General features: G+C 47.0%; 1 protein-coding gene and 1 non-coding gene across 2 annotated transcripts in view; both read left to right on the top strand.

Annotated features, from left to right (window-relative positions):
- The window catches only part of LOC119462461 (intraflagellar transport protein 88 homolog), a 73,490-nt gene that overhangs the window by 33,495 nt on the left and 17,261 nt on the right, over positions 1 to 22,734 (top strand). The window contains 6 exon segments of the mRNA XM_049672990.1: positions 2,189 to 2,305; positions 11,138 to 11,246; positions 11,752 to 11,790; positions 18,436 to 18,547; positions 21,310 to 21,339; positions 21,341 to 21,426. Coding sequence (XP_049528947.1) covers positions 2,189 to 2,305; positions 11,138 to 11,246; positions 11,752 to 11,790; positions 18,436 to 18,547; positions 21,310 to 21,339; positions 21,341 to 21,426 — 493 coding nt within the window.
- On the top strand, positions 15,266 to 15,463 carry LOC119462970 (U2 spliceosomal RNA). The gene has a single exon (XR_005194320.1). It is a non-coding gene; the product is annotated as a U2 spliceosomal RNA (small nuclear RNA).

Genomic DNA, 22,734 nt, shown 5'->3' with positions numbered 1-22,734 from the left:
GCAAAGGGCTTGTATTCGTGTTTAGTGCACCATGTGATAGCACACGGCTCGCAGAAGGGGAACGAAGGATAAAAATAAATGACAGAACGCTGACGCCAACTACTGTGGTGGGTGAAAAGTATTTAAAAAGCCGTTTCATCGAACGCACGTTCACTATCATCGTGAACGGTCGGCGTTTTCAACGATCTTCGCCGCAATAAATCGCGTGTGAAATCGATGCGATACGTACGATATTTCATAAGTATCCTACACACCTTGTATCTCAAAGCAGAAAATTAAAAGAGACAAAATATATGAATATGTGAAAGAATTTCCGTCAATGTCGCGCAGGCGCACCCAGTCGGTGGCCTGCTTAATTGTTGGGCTCAGCCGTTGAGAGCGCCGAATCGGAGAACTTCGATCGAAGGATCTGGTGTCCACCGCAAAGCTTCTGTATCAGAAGAGTGCGCCCAACGCTGTAGTTTCAAAGCCGCGAGCGCTGGTGGATTGCAAAATGATGGTGCACAACGTCCGCAAACCACTAGCGAAAGTCGCCATCTGTACTTCAATACGCCCTCGGGGGGTCTTCAAGATAAATAAATGAAATTAAATCTCGATCTCTATTCCAGTCGCGTAGATGAATGTGCTATCTGGGCCAGTGGAATCATATTAGCTTATGCCTATTGAGAAGGTGAAATTAATAACTTAAAATAATTTACTTGCCTACTTTATTTAAGAAAAATGGTAGTGTTCTGAGTGCTGTGATGATGACAGAAGACAAAACAGGTCGCACAACTTGTGATGAGGTACGTGTAATCCTTGATCAAGAAAGTACTTATCAGTTCCAGCTTGTTTATGATCGACGCAGTTTAATTAAAGCCTGCTTCAAAGGAGCAGTACTATAGAGGCATGGTTCTCGCTGAAGAATGTGTGTTAGATCTTATGAAAACACGTACAATGTACGGGGAACATTGTACGTGTTTTCTGCATGTACCAAATAGTTCTCATCTACTAATCAAGCAACCATCCTTCTCAGCTCACCCTCGCAAGCTTTCGCTCGCACCTATAGACATAATACGGCGTGCGGCTCCAATATTATATCGCACTTGGATTTTATATACGGAACACCACGGCGACGGTGGAAGTTCGCCTGGAGTGTCCACACAATTCCTTTTGCAGAAAAGCGAAAGTGCAGGAAAGTATAGCGAAAACGAACAATCAATAGGAGTATAATTCCATGTAGGAAAATTCTGGCAAATGAAGCAAAAGTTAATATTTTGCCCTGAAAGAGCAGCTCTGGTTGCACGGCGTAAGTCGCATCACGGCATGCGATACAATGGTGAGTTTGTAAGACGTATGATGATGAACATGCTAGAGCACTGCACGGGCTCGGGCTTACCCGATAGCCCGGGCCCGGCCCGGCCCACGGGCCGGGCCGGGTAGAGGAGTTTTTTCACGGGCTCGGGCCGGGCTCGGCGTGTGCTTTTTGACCCGGGCCCGGGCAGGGCTCGGGTTTTTTGACGCGGGCCCGGGCCGGGCTCGGGCTTTCTGCGAGTTATTCTCGGGCTTCTCAACTCTGAAAAACATGTATTTTTCGGTCTCGGGCCGGGTTCGGGCCGGTTTCGAGTCGGGCTCGGGCTTAAGGTAAAGGGGTGGCGGGCCGGGCCGGGCGGGTAACGTAGATCATTTCCGGGCCCGGGCCGGGCCCGGGTCTCGCCATAAAAGTTTTGATCGGGATCGGGCGGGCCGTCCAATGTAAAAACGGGCCCGGGCCGGGCCCGTGCAGTGCTCTAGAACATGCGAAGCACATATACGAGCATCATCGAAGAGAAGTCATATATAGGGTGTTTTTATAGACAATCGAGATTTTACACAAAGAGGCTATATAAGAGCAGCGAACATGGCGTTGTCTTGCAGATGGGTTCCGAGGCGAGGCGGAAATACATTGCCGCTAATAACGTGAGGTTCAGAAGACAAATTCAGAAGACGAGAGGGTCCGTGTTCACGAAGTAACTTCCTTCGACTGTCTGCCCGTGCAATGCAGCGGTACCGTGTAACTGCCAAAAACTGCTTTCGGCACCTGTTGCACCGGAAGGTAGCCCAGCAAGTGTATGCAAGTGTGGCCGCAACCATCGTAATTTAGACGCTGCGTGTTTTACAGTGGTTTTGAATAACAATTCTCTTGAGAGAACCTCTTGTGCTGTTGCAGCTCTCGTGAACAAAGGGAACTGCTGCTTCGCGAACAATGACTTGGACCGGGCGGTCGAGTACTACCGAGAGGCCCTGACCACAGAGGCCAGCTGCGTCGAGGCTTTATATAACCAAGGTGAGGACATTGTGTACAATACTGAAGAAATTACGCAGCACATGCGGTGCTTTCTTCTGCGGCTGTGGAGAAGACGTACTGTAACAAAGCTTCTTGTAGTGGCATAAAGGACGGAATATATACGAATGGATATGTTGATAATTCATACTGAATTCACCAACTCGAAATGCGTGCAAAATGCATGAAAAATTTGTCGCAGTTTCACCCGAAAGGCGAAGCACCAATTGTGATAGCAAATTAGTAGAGAGCTATACGGAGTAAGGATAGTAGTTTTATCAGCTGTGTAAACTTGGACATGCAGCAGCACCAGCAACACGCAGAACTGTTGTCGACGCCGTCGGCGTTTTGCGTTGGCACCAAGCGTGCGCGGCGTTTTTATATAAATACGTATTTGGTGCCGCAGCTAAACATTGCCTCCCCTCTCTCCCGTCCCCCCACAGCCTTTCACGCGACGGAAAAAGTTGCGTTTGCTCTCTATACATGGAGAGGAGGAAAGAGACGCTTAATTCTTCAGCCCTTCAGGGAGCACGGCGCATAACGCGCGTTTGCTCCCCGACGTGCGTTCGCTCTCCGTGAAAGCGCGCGTCCCTCGCGCCCTTTCACTCGCACCTACAGCGTCCGGAGCGCGGCGACAATTTCATCGCCGTTGACGTCATACGGAACCTCATGGCGACGACGACGGCGACGGCACAAATCTGCTTTAGAGTGTCCATATGATTGCTATCGCAATAAAAGCGAAAATTGATAATTACATGCGGATCACGTGTGACGAGGCTATACGCAGGGCGTTGTAACACTGATTTACTGGCGGCTATCACTATGCGCTCTCTGGTATGACGTTGCTAGCTCGACGTTGTTAGCTCGAAATAAATGCACGAGGTATTCGCCGAGTCTCTGTGCAGCACCATAACTTGCACTAATTAACCCCTTAACCGTTTTCGTATTCGGACAATTTCTATGCTAAACTGCTTATTTAAAGAAAGATGATATTGAATGTTTCCTTCTAAAAAGCAAGTTTTCTGTGTTGAAAAAAATTCAAGCACATACTAAGTAAAATTAGCATAATAAAGTTTATTATTGCTCATGATAACGGAGGCCAGCTACTTGCTCGTAATCAACAATAAAAAAACAGAGCAAGAGCGCAGTTCGGAAAGTTTTATCAAGTCATCAGGCGACGTTATATTGAACGCCTTACCGGGGACGCCCAAAAACGAAAACTGAGGAAGCTTCGTGGGGATGTCATTCATTTCAATGCGCCGCCACTGACGCGCACTTGCAACAGTGTCTTATGAGCAGTATTCATCTGATGAACTACTAATTTCGAAGTCATCGCGATCGCTTTCGCTTCGAAAAACGAAGTAAACTTCGGTGTCTGAATCATCATCGTCTCGACGACGATGGCGAAAGGCTTCTTTACCGCGATGACGGACCAGCAACACATTCACCGCCTTCATTGCACGTCCTTTTTTGAAGCACGAGTTGCCCCTCAAAGAAATGTGAAACGGCGGTTGATAAAAAAGAAATTAGCTACCCAATGCTGCCATCTGCGAAGCGACACACAAACTAGCCTGCAAACGAGCGTGTCTCGTTCAAAACGCTCAAAAGGAGATATTACCTCGAGTGGACGAGCTACACTCATCCGAAACGGTTTGGGGACAGTTCAGCAAAGACGAGCTGAGCTCGTCCAAAATGGTTAAGGGGTTAACCGGTGCTGTTCTTGCGCAGTATTTAACGTACCCCACTTCCAAATGCACATCGCTCAAGTGGTAGGGGTTCGAATGCCAGTGTGGCGGTTGTGGACAAAGCCTATTTTTTCGTCCTATGGCGATGGTGAAGCTAGGGATAACGAGGCTATCTTACGATGACGGTATAACGTCGATGAACACTATTGTCGTCGTAGCAGTAACTGATGGACGGACACGGCAAATCTTGTTGCGAACACTTAAACTGATGTCGCCATAAAATACTTGAACCTAACTAACGCCTGCATTGACCTAACTTGTAAAAGAGGAACGCTGGTACTGTTCGTATCTAATTTCGTCTCAATACTTACCAATCAGTCACGCTGCTGGCCTTCGTAGGCAGTGGGACGTAAACTGTTGGTAACGTTGCTGCGCAGTATTGTACTGCGAAGTATAGCAGATGCAATGCCCTATTGTCAGCTGAATTAAAAGGAATAATTAAACGTTACTTTCTATTCCAGTGATGTCATTGAATGCCGTTGTTTCCCATGAGGCACATAATTTGTTAAATGTATACCTGTTCATGAACGAAATGTATTGAATAGATGGATAATCAAATAAATAAATAAATTGCAGTTTACAAAATCTGCACTCCTGGCAGAGGCTTGGTTACAGCAAGTTTTCATTTCAATGCACTCTTACTATACCTGAACAAGACTGGCTAGCAAATACGCTATTATATATTTGCCACTTTTTTTTGTGACAACACAAACACAATGATTTCTAGGGAGTGAAAATCTTTTTCGAAATGAAATATCCGATGCCATGAAAAAGCAGCGCGCCGTAGGTTAAGCATTAATGTTGCCCGGGCATCTAAATCTTCAGAGCTGCCTGCAATTAATGCACTATATGATTATTGCAAGGACAGCGGCGAATCTATATGTAGATTAGCCGCTGTCCTTGCGATAATCAGTCTAAGGAAACGTAGAAAGCGCTTCGTTTTCTCAGAGGTGTATAGAGTCCCGTATACGGACGCCGTGCCCGGTCTTCGGCGCACGACGGAACTCCGCAGTGTGCTTGTCCTCTGCCGTCCTACCATGCCGACAGACGAGGCCGCTGGTTCCACCGCGTCCGCGGCGCCGCAACCGCCGGTCGTCGCCACAGCTCTGTTCTCTTTCACGTACTTGACCACTGCCCTCACACCAGTCATCCTCGGCCTCAATTTCTTGTCCAAACACGCAGCTGTAATTTACTGCTCGGCTAGTGTCGCACAACTTGACTTGCCTGGTTCTATCGTTTTTCCCGACACAGTGCAGATTCAGCTCTGTTGTGCTGACTGTTCGGCTGCCACTGCAAGCACTAACCTGTATCACTGCTGGGCCCAGCCCCTGTGTACCCGATGGCGAATATGTAGTCACTCCCTCTGATAGGGCCTTACTGTCACATAGCGTGTCTTTTCCCCACATCAGTTTCAGTTTATTTCTTTCAGTTTCAGTTTATTTCTTTCGTAAGTAGAATACAGCTTACATAAGTATACAGAAGGAGGTCCCAGAGCATGTAGCTGAAAGGGGACCTCCTGACAGAAAATATACATTTGTGCTAATATATAACTTAAAACAGCAATGTAGTAATCACTAAGTGGAATATTAGGCAAAGTAAATAAAGTACAAACTGGAAATAATACAGAGTCACTAACTATTAGTACAATTAAGGTAGTAGCTAAAGCATTCAAAACAAAACAAATGAAAAAAGTTTATTATGCGCATAATTGTAAATCATATAAAGGAAATAGACAGGAAAGATAAATGAGCCGGAGTGAAGTGAATAGATATGTGATCAATTTTGTTTTACTAGTAGAAAAGTTAATAAGGTTTTCTTGAAGAGACCTAATGAAGAAGAGCGCTTGACATCTAGTGGGAGGCTGTTCCAAGTGGACAATGCTGCGAAATATCCAGATTGTTTTCCATAATTAGTATGAATTAGTGGCAATAGGAAATTATTGTTAGCTGCAAACCTTGTGCAGTTCAAGTTTACCAATGGAACCTCCGACTGTCGGAGGTTCCATCCAACATCCTTGTGACTGTCGAGACCAACAAAACTTGTCTTCCGTCCGCTGCTGAATTTCGGATTCTGCCAACAAGTAGTTCTCCGAGGGGCATATCCCTCGCAACACAGTCGCCATCACAGGAGTACCAAATTTCGCCGCTCTCACCTGATTCGTCTTCCATCATTCGTTCGACCGCACAAAATTCCTCCGCCGCGATGTCGCCGCCAGTACACGACGACATCAAGATGATTGCCGGGACCTTTCGCCCCCAGAAGTAAATGACCTCCTTCGTCTGCTCTCCTCTTCGGCGTTTTTCTATTTTGATTCTCGCCCTTTGGGCCAAACCTCACTTGTGAAGCATCGCATACATACCGGCGATGTTACACCTATTCACAGACGGCCTTACAGCGTGCCACACAGTGTTCGCCAAGTTATACAACGAGATATTGAGAAGATGCTTACTGAAGGCATTATTGAACCATCGTCGAGTTCGTGGGCTTCTCCTGCTGTCTTGGTAAAAATTAAGGACAACACCTGGAGATATTGCGTAGATTATCGACATCTAAACAAGATCACAAAGACAGATGTATATCCACTTCCACACATTGACGACACCGGGTATCGCCTTCACGGTGCGACGTATTTTTCATCGATAGACCGGCGCTGAGGTTATTGGCAGATTGCTGTCGACGATATGGACCGCAAGAAGACTGCATTTATAACGCTCGATGGCCTTTACGAGTTTCGAGTCATGCCGTTCGGCTTATGGAATGCTTCGGCCACCTTTTAGCACATGATGGACATGCTCTTGCATAGCTGTAAATGATCTACTGTCTCTGCTACTTGGACGATGTCATCGCGTTCTCTCCGACCTTTTAAACACACCTTGAACGCCTTCCATCTATTCATTCGGTGTTTCGTGCGCCTGGGGCTGCGACTAAATTCTGCGAAATACCAGTTCGGCCGTCGACAAATCACCATCCTCAGACATCCTGTCGACTCGTCGGGCATCTGCCCCGATGCCGCCAAAGTTCGTGTGGTCGTCCATTTTCCCATAGCAACCTGTACTAAGGACGTCCAAAGCTTTGTGGTCATGTGCTACTACTTCCGCCGGTTTGTGAATAATTTCACGTACATTGCTCGTCGCCTGACTGACCTGCCTGACTGAAAAGGACTCCCTTTTCCTGGGGCCCCACTAAAGCTACTGCCTTCTCACACCTGATTTCGCAGCTCACGACCCCGCAAATTGTTGCCCACTTCGACTCGTCCTTTCCATGATAGATTCACACAGACGCTAGTAGCTATGGAATTGGCTCTGTTTTAGCCCAGTATCGGCATGGCCAAGACCAAGTTACTGCATACGGTAGTCGCGTCCTCTCCCCTGCTGAATGCAATTATTCTATTACGGAGCGTGAGTGCCATCTATGGGCAGTCAGAAAATTCGGCCCCTACTTATATGGTCGACCTTTCGCTGGTAGGACCGATCGCCACGCTCTCTGTTGGCTATAGACCCTCAAGAATCCACGGGTCGCCTAGGTAGCTGAGTACTCCGTCTCCAAGAGCTCACGTACGTACATTGTGGTTTAGAAGTCCGGCCGTTTACAACAGGACACCAGCTGCTTGTCTCGGCACACCGTCGACGCACCTGTCAGCACTTTCACACTCTACGCCTTTCCCCACATGGGCGACAAACAGAGCCATACATCCTTACGAGACCTCATCAGCCGTCTGCGTTCAGACGCGTGACCCTTGACTTCGTATGTACGCCCTCCAGGACGGCACCTTATAACACTAAAATGCGCACCCCGAGGGCAACGAACTGCTGATCATCGTTCCCTTTCATCTTCTGGTGACTGTGCTAGCGCAACTCCATTGTCCCCACTACTGGCCACCTTGGTGTTTCCAGAACGCGCGACCACGTCTTGCAACGAATTTTCTGACTGGGGCTCTGCCGTTCCATAGACGTTATGTCGCTGCCTGCGAGTCATGCCAACATCACCAAAAGCCGGCTTTGATTCCTGCTGGCTTTCTCAAGTCAATTGATACACCTGCCGACCCATTTTATCGCGTTGGCCTCGACCTCCTCGGTCCTTTCCCCATCTCAGGTGCGGCAAATTAGTGGATTGTTGTTGGTATAGGGATTATTCGACCCATTGCGCCATCACATGAACCATGCCGACTAGTTGTGCTACAGACGTTGCCGACTTCCTGTTGCAAGACGTCATTTTACGCCACGGAGCTCCTCTACAAGTTCTCAGAGACCAGGTTCCCTACCGTTTATCTAGGGTAATCGAAGATTTGCTTAGCGCTTGCGCCAATAAGCACAGGCTTACAACAGCGTACCATCCCCAAAGAAACGGCTTTACTGAGCGCCTGAATCAAACGACCACTGATATGCTTGCGATGTACGTTTCCTCAGATTATCTTGACTGGGACACCTCCCTGCCTTTCGTGACTTTCGCCTACAACTCTTCACGTCATGATGCCGCTCACTACTCCCACTTCTCTCTTCTATTTGGACGCTATCCAACGTTGCCTTTCGAAACGCTCTTTCCAACCCCAGTCGAGTCCTCGCCTGAGTACGCTCGTGACGCCATAGCCACAGCGCCAAAGGCACGCCAGGTTGCCCTCCTTCACCTCTCTTCGTCGCAGGCATGGAAGAACTCCGTTTATGACTAGCTGCCATCGAGACCATCGAGTCCGTTTATGACTTCTGCCATCGAAGTCACACGCACTTAAGTGCGTGCGACTTCATACTTCTATGGACTCATTCACGGCGTGTGGGCCTATCAGAAAACAGCTTTGCCGATACTCCGGCCCCTACCGCGTCCACCCGCAAGTCAGCGACGTCACTTAAGAATACGAAATAGCCCCACTCGATGCTACCACATTGCAACCTGCATCCGACGTCGTCCACGTTCGCACATTAAGTAATTCCATTCGGCCGCTTTTTAACAGGCGCCGGGTCGGCCCTTTCGCCGCCGGAGGTAAGGTCATGGTGCTATGAGCAGAACGATCGAAGAAAACGACGATCATCAAGGAGACAAAGAAGACAACGGAGTCTAGACTGTTGTTGTTGTTGTCGCCTCAAAACATGGCCCATACCCCCGAGGGGAATTGGCCAGACTGGATGGATTGAAACGCACAGCTTACAAGGGGTAAAGTCGAACATTCACAACAAACATTTGGAAAATAATTGATAACACAGATTTTGAGAGGGCCTATATATAAACTGAATAAATAGAAGTAAAAAGACTAAAAAATAAAAAATAAATAAAAAAATATCCCACGGTCGGTACCCTAGCAGCGTAACCTTCCGGATGCTTCAATGAACTTGTGCACAGCAGTAATCATCGAACCATGGCTCGTGCCTAATTGACAGGCCCTAAAAGACAAAATGGTTGGTGTTGTTAGTGTTAAACCCAGATTACTAGTTAGAAATATGAGGAACATTCTTCGGAGAGGGGAGAAACGGCGGTGAGAAAGAAAGAAATGATAAATAGATTCCGGTTCATTACAAAAGGAGCAGGCGTTTGTTATGGATAAACCAGATCTATGAAGGTAAAAATTTAGGCGGGGAACTCTACTGGGGAAGCTTGATAACGTCACCTCACATTGGCGTGAAGAGGCATTTGCTCGTGTTCCATCGAAATTGTTGGTGTCGAAATTCATCTGCTGAACGTATGGACGATTCATTACTATTGATCAATAAAATACGTTTAAATCTAGCTTCTGTTCTAAAGGGAAATCTGGAAGAACCTGTAAGACCGGACAATTCAGTGATGACGATGCAAGCGAGTCAGCTCATTCCTTTAAAAAGATTCCACTATGTCCGGATACCCAGACAAAGTGGATTTCAGACAAATTATCCGGGGCAAGAGTCGAAAATATACTCAACAGGTGTGACCGATTGTTAGAAGGTAAATATGTACAGACCGAAAGCGCATCTGTAACTGCTATTACTTTTGATTTCTGTAGACCCAATTTTCAGATGGCCAGAATAATTGCTAGAAATGCTGCAAGAAATATTGGAGTGTAATCAGCGACACGGGAAGCAAAAGATCAGTTAAGCTGATTTGAAAAGATGCCAACACCGGCCTTCTCTAAATTTTGTAATGCGGCCATAGAAATAACCAAGCGAGACCAAAATTGACTATGATGATATTGAAAAAGACCTTCAAGGATGCGCGCAGGAAGTTGTGTTGCGTGTTTTGGAAAAATGTCATCAAAAATCAGCTTTACGTTGAATTCATTGGATTTTGGAGAAATCAGCCTCAGTAGACGAACTTTAAATTTTGGTAACAGTGCCCGAACAAAAACAACTTGTGGCTGTCGGTAACGCCGCCAACCAGTTCTGAAAAATTATTTGGGAGAATTGATGAAAACGGGTTACAAATGGGAGAAGGACGTATCGTAAAGCTTCAGGAAAGTCACGATAGTAAGTTGCTTAAATCGGGATTGAAGCCGAATAATTCCAGCCTCCAGATAAAGCACATTATTAGCCACAAAACTTGGCAGCCCAAGGTAGAGACGAAGCACTTGCCTTTCCATTAGTATTAAAGGTCTTAGTTTGTATGCTTTCTGCCACACTGGCTGATCTCGAGCTAGCTTATAAATAGCAAATGCGTTTTCATTAATCTCTGTCTTTACCCGTATCAATAAGGTCGCCCCGCATTCGACTTGCATCCACGTTCGCTGAAAAAGAGACCGTTGTAGATTTTTTTTACTTTCCTGAAAATCTACTAAGCCTATGGCCACCGGGTGCCTTAAATCATGGAAATCGAACATGAGAGGCATTTTTCCTTCTCTAAGAGCACTTGTTCTGGATTTGCGAGTGTTTGCACACGCAGAGGTGAACACGGCTACTGAGTGCTTGTAAAGAGCTTGACGAACACGTACGTGCAAATGCAAATTCCACCTTACTCTTGGCTCCGTTATCCACGTGGTTCTGATGAATTTTATTCCGGAAGTGACCATTGTCGAAATTTGTGTTTGCCTGTGTCACTTGACGTAAATAACTGTCACGCTGAAGACGACACCAAGCAAGCTGCCAATTTATATTTGTAATGCGCGCGTGCTGTGCTGCACCCATGTATCACCCAGGACTTGCCTACCAGAAGCTGGGTTCACTGGAGGAGGCCCTGGACTGTTTTTTCAAGCTGAGGGCGATCATCAAGACCATCCCGCAAGTGCTGCACCAGATTGGCCGCACGTATCCTTTGCCACTCAGACGATTTAAATTGGGCGCAAGAAGTAAAATGAAAACATATTTCGTCATCCTCAATAGTTAGCAAATTGGTGTGCACGTATTTATGGGGCTGAATTTCCTTGATTATAAATTAGATGCATTGTAGGAGAAAAGAAAATGCTGCACTCTTGTATATTTTCAATTTTGAGAGAATAAATGCCTTGTGCTGGAGATAATTGGTGCCGGCACAGTGAAGTGTGCAAGAGGACGACGAGGAACTAGTAGTGCGAGCTCGATCGGTTTTTCAGCGGAGACCGCTGCGTCTTCCTGTTCTTTTGTCAGACATCCTGTGGACTTTACTTCCAAGAACATCCCGTGGCATTCCTCATTTCTTTAGAAAGTATCTTCTAATGGAAGGTATGCGCGTCGCCAGATGAACTGAAAATTCTTCTTTCACGAGTGGGCCGCTTGGCCAACACAACAGTTCAATACCAGGAACTATTTGTTTTAGTCCATGACCTGAAGACAGGTATGAGCTGCAGGGAAACATGGATGAAGCTTTGGAATGGTAAGTGCTCAGTGGTAACTAGTGATGCTACCGGCACAGTGCCCATGGCTGTAGTGTCAGCACGACCTGTTTGCGTAATCTAGAGAATGCGCTTGATAAATATTGATATTTGACATTGGCTGTGTTTAACCGAGGCATATTGCCTTAAAAATATCAAATGGACGCGCGACGCATCTATTGCAACAATGATATTACAAGGTTGTTGTCTGTCAGGAAACGGGTATGCACGGTACTTTGAAAGATTATACTTGAATTTGGCTTCCTTTAGTGCCTCGTTCGTGGTACCACGTGCCTAATGGCACAGTCAGAGCATGAGATGAGTCACCGATGTAGGGTGCTTTGGCCATTTCGGGGTTCTCTATTTTGTGTTTTGTGTTGTTGATTTGGTCGACTAGGCGATATAAGAGACTCTATCCAGTGGCGCACCGACGGGGGGGGGGGGGGGGTTCGGGTGTTGTAGCCCCCCCCCCCCCCCCTGTGGCCGAGTTGACCTAGCCCCCCCCCCCACGCGTCCAGGCCCACCAGTGCAACGTGTACCTTCAGTGCTCTGTTCCCATTGTCATTGCAATTCAGGACATGGATTGAGGTCGACTTTTCCTGATTAACAAAAACACTCTATCATTGCCTTGTATTGATTCATTCACTCTTAAATTACTTTGAGTAAAACGCTGAAGAAATAAACATCGTCATCATCCTTGGTGTCATTATTATTATACGTATTAGCAATTTTTTGCTGTTGGATTCCTCTGGCTAAAGCAAGGAAATTGGATATAATGCAAAGTGCTTGCTCCCCCCCCCCCCCTTCCACCACCACCACCATAACAATCCCCCCCACCCTGGCAGAGAGCCTGGGAGCGCTACTGGCTCTATCGTTTCGGTTGCCTCAAGGCATAGTAGGTCACCATAACACATAGGAAGAACAAAAAGCACAGTTTGTTTCTTGTATTTGCACCGGACTGATACAGCGCAGAACCAATAGCATACGAGGAATATCGCCGCACGCATTCTACTGGCTCCATCGCAATTTCGAGGTATCCCTGGAAAGCTATAACCAAGCCTGACTTTACTATATCCCACTTTAAAAACACAGCAGATAATTCTGTTATACAACAGAATTCGTTGTTGTAAGAACACAAATTTGCGTAGTAACGACAGAAAGTTCTGTCGCCACTACACAATTTGTTGTCCCCACAACGCGTTTCCTGTAGTAACGAGACAACACAACAAAACGATAACATGACATTATCTAGAGACAACACATCACTATGACATGACAACTTGACTTACTGTAGTAACAGCACAAGTGAACGAAAAAAAACAACAATTTTCTGTTGAGACAACCCAACACTATGACATGACAACGCAACTTCATCTACTAACAACACTACTAAGTACTGCTAACAACACAACACAATGACTTGACAACACGACTTTCTGTAGTAGCTACAGAACACTGTAATACAGCAACATAGTCTTCGTAGTGACAATGCAACATGAGTGTATAACAGAACATTTTTTTTTGTGAAATTGGAACGCCATGACAGAGAATATTACAGGACAATATAAGCTTATAATTTCACGATCTAAACACTTTATAAGACAAAATAATTTTTTTGATAAAGGTTGACAGTTTCATGGAACCTTTTTTGAAACTTTTTGTCAAATTCCAGGGATGTACACCCTTCCTACCTTTAATCACAATGCGCGAGCGTCGACCACGTGGCACGTGTGTGGACTTGTAGCGGCGAGGGGCAATCCTGAATTGAACAGCGCAGCAGCATACATTCGAACTGCAAATCACCTTCTCTGCCAGCGCACACTGTCGCCGATAGCGCCGCCCTTCGCCGCTACAAGTCTGCTGACATGCCGTGCGGTCGACGCTCGCACGTTCTGGTTAAAAATTGCAAAGGTTGTATTTATCAGCACTGCATGCATGCGTCTAATTATTGTCAATGCAACCCTTCAGTCTCTGCTGCTTCTGCATTTATATAGTGCATGCAACTTATGCTACGTGTGCCACTGACTTAGTAACGCTAGGCAAAACACGGTCGCGTTCGGTGCGCATGGCGTACCCTTGTGTGTACGCATGCTTGTTCTGTTCTGTTTTGTATTTTGAAAAGCAAGAAAAACCGCTTAGATCGCTGAAATAAAACTGCTAGTTTATTTAAGTGGGATTCAGGAGTAGTAAATATTGACGATATTGACAACGAAGCTTGATCTATACGATGCCTTTTTGCTCAGTGATTTTGAGCTTTGTCAGGGCAAATAGATGTGAGTTGCCATGAAAAAGTTCCAGAACAAACGCGACGCTCATATATGTGGGAGGACCTCGCACAAAACTATAGAAATAAATTAGCGCCACAGCTATGTCAGGTGCAGTATGTTGTCATTAACCACTCTGGTTTACTTTAAAGCACGCAATATTAAAGAGTACTTTAAAATTCACCTTTTTCAGCCTTCTTAGAACAGAATGTGGTAGAGAAAAGATAAAATGCATTGTGGTCGGTTCGAAAGGAATTAAACACTGATGAACACTGTGTTGGCGCAGTCAGACTAAATAGCATGTTTTATTAACAGTGGAGCTGTTTAAGCCGGCCGTTATTCCGTTAGTCGTCCACAAAAAATGTGCGCCGGTCCTGGTGTTAGTGCAGAAAGGGTCCAAGCGCAATGGTAGATTACCCGGTGAACTAGCGAAGCTGAGCCTGGATAAGTCTAGATAAGCATGGTTGGGACTACGTAAGCTTAGTCAGTCATCGATAGCCAATAGATAGCCAATAAATAGCTTATTGATAATCCATCAATAATCAATAAATCCTGAAAATGCTGGGGATGACTTGGTAGTGCTTAGCGTAGCCCAAATGCGTGGCCAATACCTTGCGATAGCCAATCAATAGCTAATCGAGAATCGATCAATAATCAATAAATTACGGAACATGTTAGGGATGACTTGGTAGTGCTTTGCCTAGCCCAAAAGCCAGGACTAGCGAGATGCCCATCAGCTCCGGTGAAACATTCCAAGTTTACGGGATCGGGGCCACATGGACGGTTAGCATTTCTTTGCGCCTCGCGGCCCTGGCGGGCAGCACGCTTACACTTGGAGTCCGCGGCCCGCTCATCGTCGGTGATTTCCTTCTGCCGCCGCCGCGCCCATTCCTTTTTTTTTTTGCACACGCCGTCGTTCTTGGCAGGCACGCTGTTCTTCTTCAGACCGTACAACACGCGGCCTACCCATTCACAGTCAGAGCAGAACTGAGAAAAGGAGCCTACGTAGAGCATGGCGTCTGGAGACAGAAGACACTCATATTGATAGGCACTAGTTTGAATTGAAGTCCCTAGATTTTTTGGCTTTCTTTATGTAGCGACAATCTTTGAAGCACCGCGGACGAATCTCATTGGGCAGGTGCTCATTCCAGCCGCCATGTTCTTCCTAACGCTGTTCCCCGCAATCACTTGCACGCTGCTGCGAGCAGCGTACATAGCAGCAGCCGTTGACATGGCCGACGCGGGTCAAATTGTGGTATCTGTTCTTATCAGCTTAATATCTGATACGGGTTGTATTTGGACCCACAATATTAAGCTTATTTTTGCAAGTGCGTGGAGTGCTTGAAGCTTGCTTCACCTCCGGCGCGGGTCAGCCCGTTATTGGACTGTATTCGGGATCGGCCCACGTTTTTGGTCTACGGACATAGATCAGCAGGAAACTAGCCATATACAGCTTCGCTGTGAACGAACAAGAAAGCTCGCCTTCTTACGCGGCAGTGGCGGCGCCGGCCGAGCGGGGAAAAAAAAAAGAAAGAGCCAGAAAGCTCGCCTTCTCGCATAGCGTTCGCCGCAAGCGTTTCCCGGTAAAGATTACGGTTGCATAAGCTGCAGTTGCCGGAAAGCGGCAACTGTGTGCTTTGCGGAGCTGCGCGTCGCGGCTCTGCCAGTCGGTGCGGTGATCGGGCGATGCCTCAATATATCGCAAAATGAAAATACGTACGTAGAGAGCTGGGCTCAAATTTCGCATTAGGGAGTATCTTAATTGTCGGTGAATTTTTTTATTAGTTGAATATGTGTTTGATTTCGCCTGCAAGTAACGTCCGCCTCACTGAAAAATGCCGCTCAAGGACTACAATTACGTTATCTGCAACAGGCGATTTTTAAAAATTCCGGACAACTTGGAAATGATCACCTCGTATATTCTTATTACTTCGAGGAACTATGTGACAAAGTACTGGCGTTCAACGGACTGATATTTCAATTATCAAACAGAGGCCCCCCTGGGCAATTTTACCCTGTGTTCTCCACCTAATACTGATTCGGCGCTCCATTCCCAGCACCATCTCTGTGACTATTTGAGGTAGCTGAAAAAGCTGCCGACATATGCAGTCTAAAAGGTATAGCATATGCGCGGACCTACGTAAGGTTTCCCGCTAATGCGGAATAATGCTTATGGCACATAGAGAATTAGGGATCAGAAACAGTAGTTCTTGGTGACAAAAGAATTCGCATTCAGTATTGCCAAAAACGTAGATTTATTTAACTTACTGTAACTTTCCAGCTGTAATGCAGATTTAGAAGTGGTTGTGTGTAGGCTTTTCCCTTCGAACGGCATACGCAGAATGCAATGTGGTCCGCTCCTACAGTAAACGTGAACCACCGTCGCTGACATAGAAGAGCTTCATAATGAGGTATCTCATCATTTTTTTTGCAAGAAGTGTAACGGAACTGAAGTCACTGCTGGCGAATCTTAAAGCGTGTGAGCAAGACCTCAAGCAAGAAGCTCACCAGAGTTGTGTCTCAGCCCTGTAACGTGTAGCAAGCTGGCAACGCTGTACATGCCACAACTGTATAAAAGCATGCTGCTGATAATAAACGTCACTGGCTGCCGAGACACTGACGCACGTGTGCAATCAGTCTGATACATGGTGTCAGAAGTGGCCGGCCCGCGTCGATGCCCACTACGAGAGCCATGACAGAGCTTCCGCCACCGGAGCCACTGCGACTGGGCGACAATGTTTCTGACAACTGGCTGAAGTTCAAGCAGCGCATACAGCTTTACTTTTCCGCCACCGAGCCACAGGAACCGCAGAAGCCACGCAGCAAGGCGCAGAAAGCAGCTATTTTTCTTCATCTCGCCGGGCAGGAGGCCATCGATGTATTCAACACCTTGAACATCAGCGAACAGGACAAAGTCTCCCGGGCTGAGACGCTTCTAGCCTTCTTATCACCATCTGTAGTTCACGGTCTGTTGCGGTGGCATCAGTTAATTCTGCCATAGTCTTCGGACTTACTAGATCAGACAAAGTGCTTGTAGCATGAATGTCAACGTCTTCAGAAAATTCTTCAGGCGAATATTGCCCCTGAATGCGAGAAAGCATGTCTGCTATTATCAACTTCTTCCCGGATACGTGCTGCAATTGATAATCGTACTTTAACATGCGCAAGAAAAGCCTTTGCAGTCTTGGCGGTATATCACCGAGCCCTTTTTTAGAAATTGCTATCAAGGGACTGTGATCGGTTTCGATGATTATCTGTCTGCCCACAACGAATTCGCTGAACTTTTCGCAACCAAACACAATACTCAGGGCCTCCTTCTCTATCTGCGCCTACCTGCGCTCCGTGTCTGTTAACATTTTGGACGCATAGCCTACCGGACGCCATTCATCGCCGTGTCTTTGAAAAAGGGCAGCTCCTATAGCGAAGGCCGATGCATCGGCGGATAGCTTTGTTGGTAGTGAAGCATCATATATTGCAAGGACAGGGGCTTGCGTAAGCATTTCGCGCAAAGTTGCCCACTCTCTGTCGTGTGCTGCTGTCCATTGGGCTCGCCTCCCGAATCGAACGGCACAGCACAGGAGGAAGCGACGCCAGCAACTCTACAGGAGCAGCCACAGTTTCCAGATGAGGAGGCTGCCTCTACTAGCCTACCGCCTCTACCAGCCACCACCTCTACTAGCCCCAGCCCCGTGGTGCGCAGGTCGAGGAGGGAGAGACGACCACCCTGCCGACTGAACTACGATGAACAATTTCGCCAAACCAGTTGACTTCTTAAATGTTTCATTATTTGTTAATTTGTCAATAACAATGTTTTGTCTTTCAAAAAAAAAAGAGCGTGTAACGTGTAGCAAGCTGGCAACGCTGTACATGCCACAACTGTATAAAAGCATGCTGCTGATAATAAACGTCACTGGCTGCCGAGACACTGACGCACGTGTGCAATCAGTCTGATACAAGCCCCGTGCCTATTTTTGAGCCGCTGTCACAGCGCAGATTACCCCATATTTGCAATCCATTCGAACTTTTTTTCCCCGTTTCTTCCATGTGTGTAGCGATTTGTCCCTTGTGCGATTGCCGTTCTTTATGTGGTGCGTCGCGCCGTTTAACGAAGGGGTATTTATTCCTATAAGTGTCAGGCCACTTTCACCCCCCCCCCCCTCAAAAAAAAAGAATTTCAGCTACTGAATTTGGTTATCCATGTAATGTCGAATTACATCTTAGCTCCCAGTAGGTCTTTTCATAATTGTGACTTTTGCAATCAGTAGTTGGATTGTTTTGAATACTTGGAGTACTTATTTAAGTAGGCCGCCAAAAATGCCGGTGACAACAATGCTGCTTGTGAGAACATCGTGGACACTGTAGCACCCAGCCATTTTGTTGCAGGTACCAGCAGTTGGTGACACTAGTGCCTACAGACCCAAACCTGCTCTCGAAGATCGGCGACATTTACGACTCTCAAGGGGAGAAGCAGCTAGCCTTCCAATACCAGTCGGATGTAAGTAGCGTGACTTATTCAGGATCATATCATAGTGAAAATAAGACCAGCGCTCGGCTGAGTAGTGCGTTGAACAGAAATAAACATACATGGGACGTTACAATGACGATTCACAATTGACGTTCACCATGAAGAGCAAGGCAGTAGGGTTATGCCTTGCATGGTGTTATAGTGCAATTGTATATCTCGGGGAGATTACACCACATCCGCTTTATTGCGTGTACGGCAGATCGGATTCATTATGACTCTCAGAGGAGATGGAAAGATAAACGCTTCTCTGTCGGGATTACGCCAACAGCATCCCGATCAGTCTTGTGGTTATTGTTAATGCGATGCCTTACCAAGGCGCTAGAGCTTGCGTTGTGTTTCCTCACGTCACTTTGATGCTGTTAAATTATTATTTGTTTAATGTTTCCAGTCTCGCGAATGCAGAACTCGTCGCAGTCCTCGCAACGTGTTTTGTAGACTACATCTGGAAGCCCTGGGGTTTCCTGAGAGCCTTTGAGTTGGATGAGCTATTGATTTAGCTTGTCGGCAGATGGCTATAGAGAGCAGTGCGGGTTTTGTTAGTCTGGCTCACTACCGGCAGATTGAACCCAGGTCTGAACACTGCAAGCATACTTGCCAAGATAGATAGATAGATAGATAGATAGATAGATAGATAGATAGATAGCACGTTTAGTGGATAGAAAAAAAAACTGGTAAAGCTTCTGAACTATATTCTTAACTTGCGCATCTCCAATACCAGCACGAGAACTGTTGTCGTGACAGGAGGCCTAGTAAGCTAACAACGATAGAAAAAAGTACGGTGAAGTTTCAGTTTGTGAACGCTGGTGACGCGCAAGCGTATGTGTGCTATAGCGCACACGAAGCTATCGGCCCTTGGTGCGCCTAGATGCGCAGACTGTGTCCGCATCGGAGATCGCGATCAAGATAGGGCTCGCGCAGCCGCGCTATAGACCGTTTCACTGTTGACAAACATAGGCCCTGGACGTAGCTGCTTACACTGGCAAAGAAGCAACCATGCGTTGAACATAGAAGACTGATAAGGCACGTGACCGGAAGTTTCTTGGGGGCGGCGCGCTCGCTGCTGTTATCGCGAGCATGAAACCGTCTATACGCAGCAGCCACCGCAGTAGAACACCCCCTCCCCCCCCACCCCCCATCTCGGCCCTCTCCCCGCTGCGTTGCGTGAGACGGAAGACGGCGCGCTTTCTCATCGCTTGCCTCACGCCTCACTAGCGCGCGCGAGATTGAGCCGTCATCGTCGGCTCACCGTCATACGCTTTCGCACATACCGCGTGTGGTGCGCGGGCACGATGTTATCACGAGACGACCCCGATGCATCCATAGCGCACACAGAACCTGTAGCAATGGCAAGAGGAGGTCAACCCAGTGCGCCTCCGCCTATACCCTCCTGCTCCGCGACTGCTTCGCCTCCTGTCTGCTTGCTTCCCCGCTTCGCTTAGCGCCACCTAGACTTTCCTCTAGGTGGCGTTGCTCGGCAGCCACGCGCTCGGCAGCCTATTTGACGATTAAGCGAATCGACACATATTGCAAACGTCTGCCGTTCAGCTTGAAATTGCGTGACTTGAGCAGTACACCCTTTAAAGCGTCTGCGTCTGCGAGTTCTCGTGCGCAGTGAACGCATTTGGCAACGCGCATTGGTTCCTAGCGCAAGACGGAGGTAATTGGAGATCGCAGGGAGAGGCCTTCGTCCTGCAGTGGACATAAATATAGGCTGATGATGATGAACGATTGGTTCCTAGGCGACGGAAGGTTTGGCACAAAGGCTCACATGCGCACCATTCTCCGAAATTCCCACCGCAGCGCAGCTCAGACGAGCAGATATACCGCGGCACCCTGCATTCACCAGCAAGGCCTGGCGTTTTGTAAACGATAAGCGGGGTGCGGAGGGCTCTGTTGACTGGCGTTTCTGCAGCGCCGTCGGGCAGCCCGCGATGCCCACACATGCAATGAGTTTCGTTACTGATGAACAATACAAAAAGCTCTTAAAATATTATATCGCAACAACACAAGCACTTGCGCACAAAAAGCTTTATGGGAATGCGCGTGCTTCTCACGCGTTGAGCACTTTGATTCGCACGTTGTTGACATTGCGTGTTGAACCAACTCTTTCGCCAATTTTCGTAATTTCAGGCCACATTGATGTGACGTAACAGGAATACTGCATGCAGATTGTCTATCCGTGTTCGTCATTGGCATTTCGCGATGACTCCACGCTTTTTTTTTTTGCATTGCCTCTGCGAAAGTTGTCGTAAAGTGTGGCAGCAACTCGGGCTGCCTGTGCAGATGTGCTTATGCATGAGCACTCCGTAACTGGACCGTTTCCACTGCATATATCTCTGCTGGTGCTTGTTCTTGCACACTTTTGTCTTCGTGATCTTGTATCGCTGGGTATAAGATGTTTCCTGATAGTAACTGATCCTTAGTTGCATGTTCCAGAAAAAGAGTTTTTCTATTATCACCATTGCATAAACGTTATTGAAAGTTGCAGAGCATGAATGATAGCAAATAATCTATTGCTTGCCACATGTTACGAATAAGCTTGCTTCGGGCCTACGTGAGCCTCGGCATTGCTCCACGATGATGTGCCTTAAGATGAGAACGATTATTACGCTTTTATGCTTGCCCGATAGTTTATGTACAAATTTCTAATGTGGTTTGTCCAGACAGTGTAAATGCCGTGTTAACACCGATGCACAAGAGCCAAAACCATTACTTGCTGCCTTCGTTGCCAGTCCTACAGGTATTTTCCGTCGAACATCGACAGTCATCGACTGGCTGGGGGCGTACTACATCGAGTCGCAGCTTTACGAGAAGGCCATCAAGTACTTCGAAAAGGCGGCCATTATTCAGTGAGTAACCTCTTAGAACTTCCATACACGACCATGCAATTCGCAGGGCTAATCCGTTTCACTGCTGTTAAGCACTAGTATTTTTGCATACTTACTGTACGCACTGGCAAAACGAATTGCAAAAAGTACGAGGTAAATCAATCAACATAATTACGAATACGTGGGACCAAAACAATACACGAAATCAATGACATATTATGTGCGTTTTGATTATCCCAGATCACGAAAGATGCCCCTTATCTGCGTCTACAAGGAAACGAACACACGATATGCTAAACGGGAAACCTACAATGATGGAAGGTCACGCACCGCCATGCGGTGGAATTCTCCGCAGCTATGATCGTCCTCTTTTACTGCATTGTTGTCCATGCGTAGTCATGGCGGTAAATATATCTTATCCAGTCCAGGAATTTCTCAAGACTTTTTACTCCCCGAAAAAAAAAATGAAGCACCACAACACCTTGGACAACTATCGGACAGCTTGGTCCAGGCAATGAATGATCAATTCGGGGTGTAAGCTCGAACATACATGCTCGTTTTTCTGCGAATCTTGGATTCTATGTCACTCACCAGCGGTTCTGCAAGGCGCACCCGATACTCTATGCACGACTGTGTGCAGGATGAAACGATGTGAATTGTCAGACAGCGGACCATTTTTGAACAGCGCGTCACAGGCTGCTTGACAACAGGTACCAACCAGCCCAATCGAACGCGCTGTTAGCCCTGTGAGTTGCCGTTTGAATAACTTGTGAGGCCACTTGTCAATTACTTGTATAAGGCCAACCGAAGGACATAATATTAGCGTAGCACTTGGCGCTCGCAGTATGCCGCAAAGTTCAAATTCAGGAACCCGCAATCTCGAGCTTAGCAGCAGAATGACATCTGTAGCCGCTCCTCCATTGCGTTGGCATATATTAAAGGCGGTCAGCAGCATCCCGATCAGTCTTGTGGTTATTGCTAATGCGATGCCCCACCGAGGCGTTAGAGCTTGCGTTGTGCTTTCTCACGTCACTTGATGACCCCGAGCACTAGCTCGGGGTCATCAAGTGAACTCTATTCGTTTTTGTTTTTAGGAGCGTGACATGATGCTTATTTAGTTCGTAGGAGGATGTCCACGGTGATTTGTACTGCCTAAAAAATACGAACCATACTTCGTGTAATAATGCGCTATCGCTGTCGATGCTTCGCCGTTCGAGCGATGCTATGGCTGTTTATTAACGCGATAGCGTTAAGAGCCCCGTGTCGCAGAAATTCCGGTGTCGGTGTTGGCGTCGGCTTTGGCGCCCACGATCGAGAAAATCATCCCCA

The sequence above is a fragment of the Dermacentor silvarum genome, chromosome 8 (genome assembly GCF_013339745.2).
Source record: "Dermacentor silvarum isolate Dsil-2018 chromosome 8, BIME_Dsil_1.4, whole genome shotgun sequence".
Taxonomy (NCBI): Eukaryota; Metazoa; Arthropoda; class Arachnida; order Ixodida; family Ixodidae; genus Dermacentor; species Dermacentor silvarum.
The sequence above is the reverse complement of the archived record's forward strand: the minus strand, read 5'-3'. Positions and strand labels throughout refer to the sequence as shown.